This window comes from Protopterus annectens, chromosome 6.part0 (genome assembly GCF_019279795.1).
Source record: "Protopterus annectens isolate FY-2018-M chromosome 6.part0, PAN1.0, whole genome shotgun sequence".
In the NCBI taxonomy this organism is placed as follows: Eukaryota; Metazoa; Chordata; order Ceratodontiformes; family Protopteridae; genus Protopterus; species Protopterus annectens.
Genome location: NC_056737.1, coordinates 427317842 through 427336453, shown reverse-complemented (window position 1 = coordinate 427336453; position 18612 = coordinate 427317842). Strand labels below are relative to the sequence as shown.

Sequence of the window (18612 nt, the reverse complement as noted above, 5' to 3'; positions counted from 1 at the left end):
CTGCAACAGTGAAACACGAAGAACATCTGATAATGAGAGGAAAAAAAAGACATGTAAACATTTCCTGAAAAGAGGGTGAATAAGGACTATGGAGATAAGCATTCTTCAAATACAGGGAAATTAGAAAAGCCTGGGTAAGTAAGAGAGGAAAAAGGGTCTGAAGAGACAACATCCTGAAAGAAGGAACCTTGACAAAGGTCTTGAGATAAAACAGGTCTATAATAGGCCTCTAAGATCCCTGCTTTATGGGAACCATAAACATTCTGGAAAAAAAATCTGTTCCCTGTTGAGACAGGAGAACAGGTTATATGGTTCACAGGACCGGAGAAAAATGAGGAAGTTGGCAAGGAGGAGGCTAATGGAGACCAGAAAATGGAGGAAGGGACTTCCAAGTCATAAAATGACCATTATGAATGATGGAGAGAATCCAAACATCTGTAGTTGTCTGTTGCCACATAAGGAAGGAAAGGGTAGCCTAAGGGACAGAGTCATTTGGCCAAGAAGGTGGGAGGGAAGGATTGATGTCAGACAGTAGCAGATTTATCAGGAAAAGAAGGTTTTGGCATCTAGAACACTGAGTGGGTTTTTCTGAAAAAATCCACTTAGAAACCCTCTTACTTCTAGCAGATTCTCTAGGCTGCCTACGTTGAAAAGAAGATTTTGAAAGATAGTTCCTCTGGAACGTAGGTACAAGAGAAACAAAAATTTGCTTGAGGTCCTGCATAACCTTGCCCTTATCCTGCAGGATTTTAAATGATTCTGTAGCAGCAGTGCCAAAATTATTATGGTTGTCTAAGCCAGAATCTAAAAGCTTGGCCTTAATGCACTCGGGTAATGACTGCAGGTGCAACCAAGAATATCTCCTCATAACAGAACCAGATGCAGCTGCTCCAGAGGTAGTATGGATGACATCATAGCAACATTTAATGGAATGATGAGCTACTTGAGAATCAAAACTTGGAAAAGAGAGAGAGCAGAAAACTTTCTATCCGAATCAGACATATCAATCAACCCTCAGCACCGAGCTGAGACATTTCTAGTCATGTGGGTTTGATAATTAATGACCCTAAAAGCTAAAGTAGCAGATGTATATACTTTTCCCCCCATCTCTCTCTTTCCATGGCATGGCTATCCTCTTCAGAAGGCAGAACCTTGAAAGTGAAGAGAAATTTGGATGGCTCATCTGTGGACATAGAAACAATAGCAGGATCACATGAAGGACTTTTATATAAGTATTTATGATCCTCACGTACTTTATCTGTCTGGCATCTTAGGAGCCAGAGATTGAGAGTCAGGAGCCTGAGAAGCTCCTGTAAAAGTGTCTAACAGGGCATATAAGACTGAAGGGACTGCGGAAAGTCTGTGCGAGTCTACATGCAAGAATTAAAATACGTTAGTAGTTCATTAGGTTCTTCAGGTATGACTGAAGCCATAGCTATGTAAAAATAAAAAAAGAAATGCAAATAATCTAGGTTATCTGACTATGATTAGTAGTTCAGGTAGTGGAGGATCTGAATGAAAAGGATGTAAAGAGTTGCTTTTTTTAGCTCAACCATTACAGGAGGGAAGGGTGGGGATTTCTATTTGTGATTTGGCACTCCACCAACGAAGGGATCAGTGTCATAATCGATAAGACAGAAGTACTGATGAATCTGGTGTAGGAGAGTGAGCAAACACTTAAAAAGAACTGCAAATAAGAATTAATAAAATGCAATGATACAGGTAAAACAAATACTCTTTACTTATTACTAATTAAAAGAAACAGGTCAAACAGGCAATACTGAAAATGACTTGTTATAACCACAAACAACAAAAAAAAAAAAGAATGAGTCCTCTACAATATCTATACAATATCTTTAAAGTACAGTGTTGTAACAGATTCCTGAAACTGTACATTTGATCTGCTTCTCTGATTTCAATAATGTGCTCTGATCAAAAAGACTACAGCCGAAAAAGTACAAGTTAAATATCTGATCTCAGAATTATAAACAGTATCCCATCAGAGGATGAGTGTAGATCCTAAATATCTGTATACATTAATAAGAACAGAAATAAAGAGCCCTTAACTGCTACCACTGTTAGCATCTGCAAAACACTACAGTATATCTTATAGTGTTTCCAGGAAGGACCTTGGTTGTATAAGGCTGCACAACACCAGGATGTTTTAGTAACTTCTCTGATAGTGGATTTAATGCAGTACAAATGCAATTCAAATTATGCAACTCAACAAATCAAAAAACGATTAAAGAATGCCATAGTTAAGTCACATAAGTACATGACAATGTATAACTTTGTAGACACCTCCGTTATGTGATCCAAAAAGCCACACTATTCAAAGTTTCACTCCAACAAAGACAGTCCACAAAAATGTGTGTAGCAACAGAAAAGGTGGGTAACAATTATGTATTTTAACAAATGTAATTAGCGTAATGTCTTTGTATATGCTGAAGAGCACAACAATGTGCTGCGACTCTCTTAATGGCTGTAGCACTTCCTGGGCTCAGAAGATTATGCCAGAAGTGATAAATCAGGAAATCCATGATCAATTCCCATGTGCCATCAACTTGAGCATCCTTCCTGAAAAAAGTATTCAGATGTAAAAGTCATTAATTTTCTTACTGTATTTCATCAGACAGAAAGCATTTATAAATTTGGCATAAAAATCCACAACTCCATATGCAGCACAATATCCATAAAATAATTTTATACTGAGAGGTTTACTGTTAAACTACTCCAATGGTTTTACATTTCTCATAACATTAAAGGTCCATGCGTCTCTACTGTATAAAACTGTTAAGACTGCAGGCAGGATTGCTGGAATACAAATCTGACTTATTTGTGCAATGCCAATGATCTGATTTAAGAAAAGAGAGGTTAACAGAAAAGGAAGGACTATGTGGCAACAGGCATTACCTGGGGAGGTAAGGAAATGCATTAATTGTCCAGATGTTTCTACCAAAGATGTAACAGACAACATAGCACTCATTACACAAGAAAATTAAGCAGATGTTGACACCATCATCGCATCACTGCATAGCCCATCTCTTAACAAGCGTAAAGAAAATTGCCTACTAAATCTGATTAAAACTAAAAAAATCTTCTTGGCCATTTTGCTGTGAAACTAACTAACCTGAGTATAAATATGAACAAACTATGTATCTGAATAAAAAGTGGCTTTGGGGAAAAATACAAAAAAATACCACAACTATTTTGCAGGCCTGCCTTTATTTACAGTCCGATACAATTTTGGAGAGCTGTGCCTCTTGCATCACCCCACTTATGAGTGGGTTCTGCCTCAACATCCCTAGTTTCTAATTATACTACCTCCAAGACCACACCAACACAGAGAAAAGGGGACACCCTGCACTCTCATAATGCAGAAAGATCCAGATACCTACAGCCTGCAAACATTTATGCAATATTAAGACATGCAAACAATGGACAAACACATTATAATGCAATAATACACAATAAAACTTAGTAACAAAAAGAAAAAGCCATCTTTCATCCAGTTGAAAAGAAGCTGGAAAAAACCTTCATACCCAGCCTTTATGACATACAGAGACCCATTACTGACACAACTGACTCTCAAATGTGAATTAAACTGAGTTCTGTCAGACACTTACGATTAAACAGTTCAGGAACAAAAAGACCACTCAGATTTGATAAATATCAGGGATACTCGTTAGTTTTAAAAGAATGAGTGTCAAAAATGTACAGTACAGCTATATGAAGTGCTCAGCACATCAGCAGACCTCTGAAAGGATCACACAGCAGTGAAGGATATCAATTCTTTAACTTTTTCATAGCTGTCAGTACTTAGCCTGCTTTTGTTTTTGTTTTATAGAAGTATGTATTTCTACTTCAGGAATGCAAACTGGGATGGTGAACTCCCCAATAAAAAGTACGTTGCCTCACACTAACTTTGGTTCTTCAAATAAAAAAGTATTTGATCAGTCTTACAATCTTAGTAATGATTTATACATTTGTATGTCTGAAATAACAAAATGAAGACCTCAGTATAGGGTGGGGGAAGATGTAACAAATGCAGCAGTAACAGCCCATCTCTCACTCTCTCACCCTAAGGAAGTACAGCTCTGCGATTCACCATAACAGTAAGTTACAGAAGCCTTCCTGTCTTCACAGTGCTGAACGGGTTACACAGCTCTTTCAGACTGTAGTTAATACTGCAAAGTATTTTCTATTAGAAGTGAAGAGAAACATCTTAGTATTGTGTCTGTGGACATAACTCATGCAATCAGGTCACTCATGAGTTACTATAAAAAAGAACAGAAAGAAGCGTAAACACTCCCAAAAACATCAAGTCAGAGAGAACTATCATGAAAATCCATATGGGACTTCAGTGAGCACTTGTAATAGACCAATCCTCCTTCGTTCCAGCTATGGCAGTAAATATGGAAGTAGCATTTCTTGGGGGGGGGGGGGTTAAATAATATAATACATGAACGTATCAACAATGGTAAAAGAACAAAATATATAGTGCTGAAAGAACACACAACAGTTTACAAACCTACACTTAGGAAATGTTTCAAACAAAAGGCTAACCCCACTATAATGGCTGTGGCAGGAGAGAGAAATGAGGCAAAGCTGTAATGCTTTATGGAAAAAAAATGCAGTGTTTACAACAGATAAAAGCTGAAGCCACTACAAATAACTTTTAGTTATGTACTTACCATAACTTCGGATGTATGGGATCCATCTCGCCTACATTCATAACTGATGAGTTTGGAGCCGATCCCTCGGCTCCGACTCGGCCACTATATAGTAGAATGAAGTCTCTAATTGGCTGGGCTACCCCTTATCCCAGAATGCACCACGCCTGCTTCCCCAGATCTTGTTTGTTCGCTTTTATATACCAACATCCAGGCACAGAAACATACCAACAACTGTAACAAACTAAAGTCCTTCAAGAGAAAAACTCAGTAAGTAGCAACATTTCCTCTAAGTCCAATGGGAAGGGGGAAGGAGGGCGGGTACGTATGAATGTAGGCGAGATGGATCCCATACATCCGAAGTTATGGTAAGTACATAACTAAAAGATGTAATGGGATCCTATCTCGCCTACATTCATAACTGATGGGACAGCATTCCTAGCACCTAAATCCCGGGTGGCTCATTGGAAAACACTCCTGAGAACTGTGGAACCAAAGGAAGCTCTACCTCGAGAAGCCACATCTATCTTGTAATGAGAAATAAAGGTGTGCGGAGAAGTCCAGGTAGCAGCTGCACAGATATCATCTATCGATAATTTGGAGTGAAATGCTACAGAAGTAGCCATTGCCCTGGTAGAATGAGCCTTGACTGGGAATGGTAGCTCTTTGCCGGACTGTGAATAGATGAAGGAGATGCAATCTTTAATCCATTTGGCTATGGTGGTTTTAGCCACCGGTTGACTAACCTATTTTCTGCAAAGGACACAAACAGCTGATCTGACTTTCGTGTCTGATTGGTCCTACTTAAATAAAAACGCAGTTGTCTGTGAACATCCAACTGATGGAAAATATATTCTGTGCTATTGGAGAATTTGGGAAAAAACACAGGGAGCTCCAAGGATTGTTGAATGCATAAGGGGGATGCTACCTTGGGCAAGAAAGAGGGATTTAACTTGAGAGACACTCTGTCTTTGTGAAAAGTCAAATAAGGAGGATTAGAACAGAGAGCCTGAAGCTCTGAGACCCGCTTGGCAGAGTTATTGCCACCAAAAAAGCGGTTTTCCAAGATAGAAATTTTAAATCACAAGTAGCTGCTGGTTCAAAGGGACGGGCAGTTAAAGAAGCTAGAACTATATTCAGATCCCAAGGGGGCACAGGATGGGCTATTGGGGGCCGAAGGAGCCACGCTCCTTTAAGGAAAGATTTGCAAAGCCTGTTTGCCATTAAGGAAGGCTCAAGGGAGACATGAAAATTGGAGATAGCCGCCAGTTGGACATTAATTGTGGAAACTGAAGAGCCCAAATAAAACAAAGAAGCCAGGAATTCTAAAACCTGAGGTACTGGGGCGGTAATGGGATCATTGCTGGGCCCAAAGAGCAAACCTCTTCCACTTGCTGGAATACAGTTTAATAGTGGAAGGTTTGTGAGAAGAGGACAAAATGTGGATGACGTCTGGAGAAAAAGAGTTATCTCTAAGGTTGGAAGTGGAGTAACCAAGCGGCCAACCTCAAGGATCAGAGGGATGGGTGAGACTGTCCCAACTGATGAGTCAACAGGTCGGGCACTAGGTCCAGAAACCATGGGCCCTCCACCGCATACCTCAGAAGGAAGGGGAACCAAACCTGACGAGGCCAGTGTGGAGCGATCAAAATCCTGTCGCTCCCTAGATAAATCTCCTTCTGTATCACCTTCGGGAGAAGGGGAACTGGAGGGAAGGTGTAAAGTAGACCGGGGGGCCAACTGTGAGCTAGAGCGTCCCTGGGAATCTGCCCCTGAGAGGGAGTCAGAGTGAAGAAGTCCCTGCATTTCGCATTGTGAGGACTGGCGAACAAGTCGCAACAAGGGAGGCCCCACTTGGCGAAGATGTTTGCAGCCACCCTGTCGTTGAGGGACCACTCGTGGGGTAACAGGAGAGTTCTGCTCAGCCTGTCTGCAATCACATTGGATTTCCCCGGAATGTGCGTTGCCACTAGGAAACGCTGGGTAGAAATCACCCAATGCCACACTCTCATGGCCTCTCGGCAAAGAGGGTAGGACCTGGTTCCGCCTTGCTTGTTTATGTACCAGACTACCGACATGTTGTCGGATAGGATCGCAATAGTACCCCGTGGAAGAGCATGATGAAGTGCTTGCAACACCAGTAGCACCGCTCTCATTTCCAGGATATTGATATGTAAGTGCGTTTCGTGAGCCTGCCACGTGTCTTGGACAGACCTGTCCAGATAATGACCCCTCCACCCTGTCTGGGAGGATTCCATGGTCACCGTGGTGACGCGAGGCTGAAGGGCAAAGGGTCGCCCCTGGTCCAGGTTGGACCGAAGCAGCCACCAACGCAGGTCCCGACGGCAAATTTCGGTAATCTGGACCAAATGGTTCAGGGGAAGTTCCTGAAAGGACCATTGAACCGACAGTAGCCATTGCAGAACCCGCATGTGCAGCCTGGCTAAGGGGACTAGTAGAATAGTCGAGGCCATCGTGCCCAATAACTGCAGAATCAGTCTGGCCTGAACTCGTGATCTGGGTAACAGGGTTTGAACCTGAGACTGCAGGACCTGATTCCTTTCTACAGGCAAGAATGCCCGCATTCTTCTTGTGTCTAACTCTGCGCCTATAAATGTAATACGCTGAGACGGCTGCAGCACAGATTTTCCCCAATTGAACGTGATTCCTAGTGAATGACCCAAACTGACTGTGGTCATAAGCGCCCGAACTAATAGATGCTTGGAGGTGGCAGTAAGGAGCCAGTCGTCTAGATAGGGAAACACTTGGAATCCTAGACTTCTCAAGTGAGCTGTCACCACTGCCAGACACTTGGTGAACACCCTGGGGGCTGTGGTGAGACCAAAGGGCAGTGCTCGGAACTGGAAATGACTGGTTCCCAGGCGGAAGCGTAAATGACTCCTGGACTCTTGACTTATCAGAATGTGATAGTAAGCGTCCTTGAGATCTATGGAGCACATCCAGACATCCTTCTCCAATAACGGGAGAATGGACTGAAGGGTGACCATTTGGAATTTGGATTTTTTTACAAAGCGATTCAATGAGCTGAGGTCCAAAATGGGCCTTAAGTCCCCTGCCTTTTTTGGCACCAAAAATAGTCTTGAGTAAGTTCCTGATCCGATCTGGTCGGCGGGGACAGGCTGGATGACTCCTTTTCTTTGCAGCTTTGAAACCTCGACCGCTGCTTGATCCCGCTGACTGGGTGGCACATCCGGGATTTTCCTGATAGGAAGAGGGGGGATCTTGGTGAAAGGGATGAGATAGCCTCCGGTTATGGTTCGGAGCACCCACTGATCCTTGGTGATAGATTCCCAAGCCTGTGGATGTTCCGCAAAACGACCCCCGACTGGCTCCGGAGATGCGCAGTTGGGCCACGTCTCAGGGACGGGGAGCATAGGATGGACCACAAAAGGAATCGCGGTCTCCAGAGTTACGGGGGCCTCTGCCGCCTCTGCCACCTCTGGGGCGGCATCTTCCTGAATCCCCCCCCCTGCCTGTAGAGGGGGGATCACTCGGTGGAGTAGGGAAAGACCTTTGAGATTTCCTGAACCACATTTTCCCTCCTCTCTGGGCCTTGGGGTAAGGTGTAGAAGGAGCAGAAAAACAGGCACCCACGGCAGTCAAGGTCTTGCCCTCCTGCTCACACCGAGCCAGTGTGTCCTTCACCTTGGGTCCAAACAGGGAGGACCCATCCAAAGGGGCGTCGGTGAAGAAAGACTTAAAAGCCTCCGCAAAGGGACACAAGCGTAACCAGGCGTGTCTTCTAAGAGCCACGCCTGTTCCCGCTGCTCTACTCGCCCCTTCGGCCACATATGAGATGAGCCTCATGGACGAGTTGACTATCGAAGATAGGGTAGTCATCTGGGCGCCAACAGTTTGGGCTAACGCCTCAGGAAGGTTACCCGTAAGAGACTCTCCTAACTCTTTGAGGAGGTCCCTTTGGAGCCTGGTGAAATGACAAAGGTAATTCAGCGACCACAGGGTAAAGGCCGCTGAAGAAAGGGTACGCTTCCCGTACCTATCCATGCTCCTGGAATCCTTATTAGGAGGGTGAATAGACGTTGAAGCCTCTGCCACTTCCTGCTGAGTGGCAGATGCCACCACCATCGCATCTACTGCAACTCCTTTGGTCAAAAATTCCTTTTGAGGAGGGGCTGAGAGGAACTTGTTAGGCCTGGCGGGCACCGGTTCCACAGAATCAGGGTGTTCCCACACCCTTCGAGAAACTAAATCTAGCAATTCATCGAAGGGTGGAGACACCCAGGAGGCGGAGGGCTGGGCCCCAAAAGCCTTGAGGAAGACTGACTCCTCTGCGGAAGGGGTTTTGGACTGCCAATCACCTCTCTGTCTCAGGATCTCGAGGATATCTGAGAAGGAGACGTCATCCGAGGACGATTTTGGGGACCCCTCCGCATCATCGAGGTCAGTATCTGATGTGATAGACTCATCCTGGGAGTCAATGTGCTTCCTCTTGCACAATTTCTTCCTTGGAGGTTCATGCGAAGCGGATTCAGAAGGACCTCCCGGGAGAAGGGAACCCCCCCCCGAGAGGGTATCCTCAGGTCCTGGGGCCCCGCTATCGTGGGAATGAAGCACACCAGAAGCACCAGTTCCCAAGTCTAGGGACGGTGAGGTAGAGACTTGCTGAGCCGGCAAGGACATGGCCAGCACACTCCTCATGGCCTCAAAAGCAGGACCTCCAGACTCTACAGAGGATACCGGCTGAGAGACCACGACGGTACCGGGAATCCCTGTGGCCGACGCTCCGAGGGGAAGACTAGGCACCAAAGCTACCAGTTCCAAAGTGTTCCCCTCGGCCCCGACCGAGGAAGTCCTGGTACCGAACCCTGACGCCGAGGACAGGGTAGGAATGATGGTCGGAACAGAGAGGCTCCGAGGGAGTCTCGGTTCCGACTGGACGACTCTGCTCTGCTCTACCATCACCGACTCCAACGGCTCCGAGGAAGTTGGAGGAGGAATCGGATGTGTCGAAGTGGGGATCGGCTCCAGAGCCGAGTGGGTTGGAGCCGAGACCATTTTTTCAAAAACCGGGGACTGGAAAAGCCACTGGATAACTCTGTCAAAATCTGAGTCAGACAACCTGGAGGATTTAGAGGAAATAGATGGGGGCCGAGACGACTTCTCTCTCGGCTCCGAAAGACCAGGGGACCGGCTCCGAAATGGCTCCAACACTATCGGCACCGGATCCGGAACCGTATGTATAAGTATCGGCGCCGAAGGGGACTTCGGGGCCGAGGGGGGAGAGTCTGAGCTGCACACCTTCAACGGCTCCGAGACCAACAGAGCTGAAGCAGATGATTCGCCTCTCGATCCCCCAACCTGCGGCTCCGACACCAATGGAGCCGAGGAAAGAGATATCGAGGCAGACCCTTCCACCCGAGGCTCCGAAGCCATTGGAGCCGAGGAAGAAGAGGTCGACCTATGCTTCTTGGAAGTCGGTTCCGACGGACTGGTCGGAGCCGACAACCTTTTCTTTTTAGAAGCTGGAGAGGAAGGAGAAGCCAAAGCTTCCTCAAAAGAGGGCTTATAATAAGACCCTTAAGTATCAACTTATTTTTACGTTCTTGAAGGACCCTAGAGGAAAAAGCATGACAAACACTACATGTTTCCTGTAAATGTTTCAGTCCTAAACAATATACACAAACAGCATGGCTATCGGTAATAGACATTTTGTAGTTACACTTGGTGCACTTTTTAAAACCAGACTTCTGCTCTTTCGACATCCTGTCACACCACAGTTTTACCACAACGAAAGAAACAACCTTCAGTAGGGCACGAGCCCTTTGACTCAAACGGGACTGGCCCGAGATACAGCACCCAAAATGGGCAGAAGCCCTCTAACTTAAACGGGCTTAGCCCGATAAAACAGAACGTACAGTAAGACAAATTTAGCACACCCACACACAAATAAGGGCAAGGGCCCTCTAACTTAAACGGGCCTTGCCCGGTAAATAGAAAAAAATACCAATCACACCAAAAAAGTTTACACACACACACACGTAAAGCTGTTAAAACAGCTGTTTGTTAAATTTATGAAGAAAACCCCTAGGTCAAAAGACCAAAAAGTAACCAAAAAACTACTTAGCTCCAGCCAAGTCGAGACCACGTCTAGCTTGAAAAGCGGCAAACGAGATCGGGGAAGCAGGCGTGGTGCATTCTGGGATAAGGGGTAGCCCAGCCAATTAGAGACTTTGTTCTACTATATAGTGGCCGAGTCGGAGCCAAGGGATCGGCTCCGAACCCATCAGTTATGAATGTAGGCGAGATAGGATCCCATTACATCTATCTAGTCAGAATGGTTAGCTTCACCCAACTTGTCTGAATAAAACAGACAAGAGGTATGGTTCTGACAAAATATTTTAAGCCACACTATGAATAATCTTGTGAACTTATTTGCCACCAAAAAATAGTATACTGTAGTTGCTTTCATCCTGTTTGGAAAAGATTCAAGACAGTTTAGCAATTAAAACAGTACAGCTCTTTTTGTGATTGTGATTATACAGTATACGACTTTTTCAAATGGCAAATAAAATTTTCTCCGAGTTGGCAATTTGTTTCTTAAGTACATGTATATATATGAAACAGAAAACTGTGAACATCGAGTAATGGCAGTCAGGCTTCCACACTTCTTGAAAGCCAAATAGTTATAAGCTTATAAAGCCTGACATCTTACAAAACAACAGAGCTACACACAAACTAAGGCATACAGTGGGTGGGATGGTATTGTTAAGACAAGGACAATTTAATCACTTGATTTTGATTCTGCTTCAGTCATCCCACAGATAAGAATTGAACTGCAGACCCCTCTGCACCTGAACAAGAGAGTGATTTCCCTACTTAATAAAAGTTTTCACTCTAGTCCATCTCTCTGTTTTAAATACCCGCATTTGCAGCTACGGGACCTTTGATTCTGCTTCAGTCATCCCACAGATAAGAACTGAACTGCGGACCCCTTGGCACCTGAACAAGAGAGTGACTTCCCTACTTAATAAAAGTGTAGGTTATTTTTAAATAATATCTGTAAGCTAAACGCAACCAGATCTTTACTTCATCTAACCTGTACTGGCGTGCTCAGCACCGGAACAACTGAGGTTCTAAAGGGCGAGAGTGCTTCCCCCCATGTTATTACTAGACTCATTTATTCTCTATAAGCCCTATTGAGTCATATTTCTGTGCTTGGGTGTATTGTACTTCATGTAACTTGGTTTTGCAGTGGCAGATCCCTTACCCTGCAACTGCTGAATAGTGCAGACCTTGGAGGCACACTATCAGCCCCTGGACCAAGCCCTTGCCTACCTGTACATTGTTTTTGTAAGAGCCCTTGGCTGAAGAAGGGGCTAGCCCCGCTCCGTTCGCTCTCGATACGCTCGGGCTCTCTCTGCTCCCATACCCTATCCCCATTCCCACCCACCATGACATACTTTCCTTTATTCTCAACCCTTTGTCACCACACCCCATCTAAACCCCACCCAACTTTTCAGCCCCTCCTATCCCTCTCCTCTCTATCCTCCTCCTAATCCACCATCTTTTCCACTTTACTCTCTACTCAGTAAACCTCATCCCCACCCCCACACTCCCTCACACCTCTCTACCTTCAACCTTGAACTATTATTCTTACTTGTACCTCCCTCTTCTCACACATGCACTTCTCACCTATCTACAACTCACCATGCTATACCACTCCCTTCTATTTACAATACTAACTACCTCAACTCTTACAATCCTATATAACCTCTCCTCTTACACCTTTCCACTACAACCCAGCTTTCACTCACCCACCTCTACCTATCCACCAGTCTTCGCTCAACTACCTCACTCATTCCTAACTCACACTGCTATGATTACAAAATCTTACCTCCATACACAAAAAATGGTACAGGCAAAACAACACACAGTAAAGGGAAACCCAAGTGCCACCTACTCCTTGTCTCCAAACCTCAGCCAATCCCTTCTCTCCTCTCCCTTTTACAGGCAGGAGACATACATCCCAACCCTGGCCCAGCTCTACCTTCATCCTCAGATGGTACCCTCAAACATACCACCACCCCCAACTCTCATACCCCACCAAAGCACATGTCCTTTTACTCCATCAACCTGAGAAGCATAGTAAATAAAACTATTGAATTCCATTCTTGGATCTCACACCACTCTCCTGATATAATAACCCTTAGTGAGACTTGTTTAAAACCTCACATCCCTGATAGGGACATCCTTCCTCCTGGGTATACCATCTTACGACTAGATAGAAAAAAAGAAAAGGAGGTGGCATTGCTATCATGCACACTGATAACCTCACACTAACTCCCCTACCTTCCCCCTCTCCCCATTTCCCCTGCTGAACTCCTTCTGGCCAACTGCAGAACTAACCCCCACACCTCTATTAACATTGCTGCTATCTACATCCCACCCAGCGATAACATCGCTGTACTGGAAAGTTTACTTTCCACTTTCTCCTCAGACCTTCACAATGAATAATCATGGGAGATGTCAAGATCAACTGGTCCACACTCACAACCATATCCCCTCTACCTCCATTAACCTACATGGTTTCTCCCAATTAGTAACAACTCCTACCTATTCCACCAAATCCACCACTCACTCTGCTATCCTTGACTGGATCCTTGGATCCCATCCCCAAAAATATCACTTCCCTGAAACCCTTAGTGACCACTCTCCTATCAACATCATCCACTTTACTCCACACACACACACACACACACACACACACACACACACACACACACACACACACACACACACACACACACACACACACACACTCAAACCCCATATAATTAAAACTTGCCATAAGGTAAAAAACTTTGACCCAAATGAACTCAGCAGTCAACTCTCTCTTATTGACTGGACCTTTCTCAAACATCTACCTCTCAAGGAAGCAGTCATGGAATTAAACAACACATTCTTCAACATTTTAAACTCACTGGCCCCCTTACACAAGATCAGGATAAAGTCCACTGTGTCACTCTGGCTTACACCCTCCACTCTCACTAATGGCAGAGAGGGATAGACAATGGAAACTCTGGAGCAAAACCAAATTGCCCACTCACCTACAAAAATATAGACAACTTCATAACCTGTCTAAGCATGCAAATAAAGACGACAAAAAGAATTACTATACTAACCCCCCAAAACACACCTATATAACCCAAAAAAATTCTGGCATACAATGAATCATATTCTACATCCAGGAAACCCATCCACCCCCCACCCAAGCCCCACACTTAATCCTCTCCAAACCGCTACAAACTTTAACTCATACTTCATTGAGTCCTTCAGCAAACTTATTAATCACTCCAACACCAACCCCACTCACCACTCCTCCTAATCACCTTAACCACTCTCCTACTTTCAGCCTACAAACATTATCCACCTCATATGTAAAATCGCTGCTCCGTAAGCTCAAACCCTACTCTCCCTCCATAGATGGTCTCCCTCCACTCTTTCTCCAACTAGCTGTTAACTCCTTAGCCTTACCCATCTCTATTCTCATCAACAGATCCATTACTGAAACTACAGTCCCAGTCATCTGGAAGAAGTTCTACACTATTCATATCCACAAGGGAAGTAACTCCAGCGAACTAACTATAGGCCCATCACAATTCTATCTCCACTCTCAAAGATCGTGGAAAAATGGGTACACAAACAAATTCTCCACCACCTCACTAAAGAGAACTTAATTACTCCCACCCAACACTGTTTTCGCCCTGGCCATAGCACCTCTACAGCCCTCATCTCCTTCATAAACACTATTTCTCAAGCTAGAGACCAGAATAAACTTGCCTCTTGTCTCTTTCTTGACCTATGGAAAGCATTTGATACTGTCCACCATCCATTACTCTTAGAGAAACTCTCTCAATTAAACCTATCCCCTGCCACTATCTCCTGGTTCTCTAGTTATCTTAGCAACCTTTCCTAGTCCATCAAATGGGATTCAGCCATCTTCCCTGAACTCCAAGTACTGATGGGGGTACCCCAAGGATCAATTACAGGACCCCTGCTTTTCAATATTTTTACTAATCAGTTATCAATCTCCACCCCACACTCATCTTTAATGCAATATGTTGATGACTCCACAGTCATCACCATTGATGACACTCTTCCCAAACTCCATACTTCCATACTAAAACAGGAATCCTTCTTGTCTATCGAGAACTGGCTCAAACATAACCATCTAATCTTAAATCCCAAAACGACCAAACTCCTTCTCTTTCTACCTAAAACAATGACCCACCTGAAACCAAACTTCTCCATCACCTCCCACAACACACCTATCGTAGTTGATGACCACAGTAAACTACTCGGGGTCATCACTGATGACCAGCTAAAAATCGACCAGCATGTACCAAATAACATAAAAAAAAACACCAAAATCTAGGTGGTCTTTATAAAAACAAAAACTTTCTCTCTACTCAAGTAAAAATTGCTATATCACATGCCTACCTTCTACAAACCCTTTTCTATGGGTCTCAGATTCTCACCAGCCTGCAGACATCTCTTACATCAAAACTTGAATCCACCTATAACAAAGTAGCGAAATTTGTCGTTGAGCTACCATGCTCCTCTCACTACTGTCTAGCACTACAAAAATAGAAATGGTTAAAATTCCCCCACAACCTTACCTTCTCCCAGCTCCAAATAATCCATTCCATCCTATTCCAGCCCACATTTTGCCCTGCCATATTACCCATCATCTCATCCTACACCCCAGCTAGAAGACTCCGGAGCTCTGACCAACAGCTCCTGACCATAACCAAACCCAAGCTCAACATAGGAAAAAAATCTGTATAGCTATTATCCCGCTAAACATGGGAATAAACTCCCATTTGACATCCGAAACAAGTGATCCAAACTAATATTCAAAAAGGCAGTGAAAGATCACTTTAACAAAAACAAACCATGCCTCTGTTATCAGCCCCCTGACTAACCCATCTCTCCAGACCCATCATTCACTTTTTTTCTCCTACACGTACCCAACCCTACCTCCATCCCAACTCTCTCACCCTTCTTCACTGCTAAATCCTTCCCTACTTTCAACCCCACCACTTTATTTGAACTGGTACCAATCTCCTCAGCAGTAGAGAGTCAAAAACCACTTCCACACTTTAATCTCTTCTCACTGCTACTAATTAACTTCCTTATTATTCTGTTTTCTTTATACTGTAATTTTTTTTCCCTAATTAACTACTACAATATATGTAGTTAGCTAACATTGTATATAATCTCTAAGCAGTTTTATGTATTGTGGACTCTCTTTACATTGTTATTTATCATACTTTTGTTCTTGCACATGTTTGTAACTTAGGAGCTTTTCTCCCCGGGTCTCCACTGAAAAAGGGCTTTGTCCCAGATGGACCAACCCGGTCAACAAATGTCAAATAAATAAATAAATATTTACTGTTTTGCAAAGTGCCTAATAGAAAGGCACTATGCTTCAGTGACCCTGTCTTTTCAGTAAAGTAACGAACGGAATGAACACAATGCAATAAATATATCTTAGACAACAGCTGTTGCAAAATGTATAGTACTCTGGGAGCCATTCCTAATCTGTAACACTTGAAACACTTGGTAAACCATATGGACTGAGGACCAACTAACAACTTCATAAGTGAATAAGAAATTTATGTCTCAGAAAAGGCACACAAAGCCAATGCTGTTGTAGTACAATTTTAACTTTTCCGTGAATAGCTCTGGCTCTGTAATCATAAAAGAGCAGAGTGCACAGAGCTATGCTGACACAATATCTAATTTATTGGTAGCAAAATCAATAAGGAGATGTTCTGACTTTCAGATCACCTCACCTCTAGAAATCTAAGAAAATAAGTGTCTTCTGGGATTCATCTTGCACAAAACTCAAACGGAAGAAAGGCAGAACTGAATATTTTTTATGCAAGGGGTGTGACACCCCTGCACTGGTCTAGTAATCGATGAGCCTCAATCCTCACCAAATAGCACCAGTGAGGGACGTGCACACTGGGAGGATGACAAAGTGCATACTAAGTAAAGTGCAATTTCCCTTAAGAGCACACATACATCACAGTTAATCCTGGGCTGGTTTCTCCCTCTTTCTGCAGACCCCCAATAAGACTCTCCACTGGCACAGCTATAGGGTTAAGATCTCAGCAGAGAGGTCAAGCCAAAACCTCCAGCACCCTCTCTGTCCAACCAGTCCTTCGTGTCCCTGCCCAAGTAGCTGGCACACACACACACAAACTTGGATATATGATTTAAATACAAACACACAGACACTCCTTTGGATGGCTGGCATAGGTTTACTAGCAATGCCCCTTCTGCCCAGACTAAAACATAGTTAGCACTGCCACCAACCAGCTGTTTATCAGCTACTATAAGGCTCATCCCAAAGGGTGACCACTCTTACTGTGTGATGTTACCATTATCCAAATGGTGTGACCAAGACTTTCAAGGCTATTGGAGTGGCATGCACGGTGTCACCAAATACATATGCAAGTACTCTAAGAGCTTAAATATTTCTAAACAAACCAGCCACAATTAAAAGGTTTAAATATATTTAATAAATAATAAAAACAAGACAATACTCAATAACTCAACACAGTGACTACAGAGTTCAGAATCACAGGAAATATTTTAAAACAACACTGCAGGACAGTTTCACATAAATACAGCAATCATCTAAACTGATCTTTACTATATTCCTATCGATATCTAAAAGATACTGTGCTCTAAATAACTTACTTAGAGAGAGAGCAAAGCAAATGCAGATGAGAAGTGCTGACTGAATGTTTCTAGATCCAAGACAAGATACAAAATGCCCATACCCACTCTCTGAGATAGTTTTTAAATTAATAATACACATTACTGCTAGGTTAGCTGGGATGACATCACTCTCACCTGCCTTCAGTTCCCAGGCTAACAGAAACTCTGTGTCAGCGGTACATATTTCTCAGAAGTTTGCTTAGAATTGGAAGTCATTTACATTTGAAACCTAGTAATTATTTATGTTTCAAGACAATGGGAAAACCTCTCAACTCTAGATGCTGTCTGCTCTGAGCTGAAACAGAGATAACAGAATCGTAAAACAATTTCCACTTATTTTCTTGAGGTTTTGCAAGTTAATTATGTATGTTCAAACTTCTACCATGAAAACACATTTGACCAAGCACATAGTCCATATACATTTCTGTTCTTTTCCAGTAGGGTACACTGTGGTTACATTCTTGAAGCTCAGCACATAACACACAGTTCAACATACACTTCTGCACCAGTAGTTTAATATACACACAACATATAGTTCTCTTACATTTGTAAGACAAGCCTATGGATCATAATATTCACAAATGGCATATGATTACTTACAAAATTCCAGATAGCTGGACTTGCAGTGTCACATTTCTATATAAATCATATTAGTATTTTCAAGTTACATATAATTATTTACAAAATTCCAGCTAGCTGGGCTGGCAGCATTTCAATTTTTCACAGGCAGTATCTAACATTAAGAATGAATGAAGGGCTACAAGACACAGTTACTCTGAGTTTAAGGAAAATGGTGTGTGGCTCAAAGCAGAAAACATCCTGCCAGACTGCAAGTCAACTCTCACAGCTGGAATGACAGTGAATGATAGAATAATTTTCCAAGTCAGGAATTTTGAAGGTATTACACACACTGGCTCAAATGAAGGCTCTGTCATGGTTTACAGAATAAAATTAAAATCACAAGAACAGAAGGTATTTCCCCAGAAAATTAAAACAAAAATCCCTTCCAGATTTTAAAAGCTGGCATACAAAATGACATGTCATACTGTTTCTTTACTTAAGGTAAATAAATAAACAAATGAGCAGCCACAGCTTGCAGTGCCCTTTGGAGAGGTCACCGCTCTTGACTAACTATTTCACTAGGTTTCTGCTCCCAATTTAGGAT

The 18612-nt window shown here is 43.4% G+C and overlaps 1 protein-coding gene across 1 annotated transcript in view; it reads right to left on the bottom strand.

Moving 5' to 3' along the window:
• Positions 1-1717: 1717 nt before the first annotated feature.
• PIGH (phosphatidylinositol glycan anchor biosynthesis class H) overlaps positions 1718-18612 on the bottom strand; it is a 434798-nt gene continuing 417903 nt past the window's right edge. Inside the window, exon 5 of the mRNA XM_044074170.1 lies at positions 1718-2577. Within this exon, the coding sequence (XP_043930105.1) occupies positions 2560-2577 (18 nt within the window). The 3' untranslated portion in view covers positions 1718-2559. The remainder of the gene's footprint in view (positions 2578-18612) is intronic.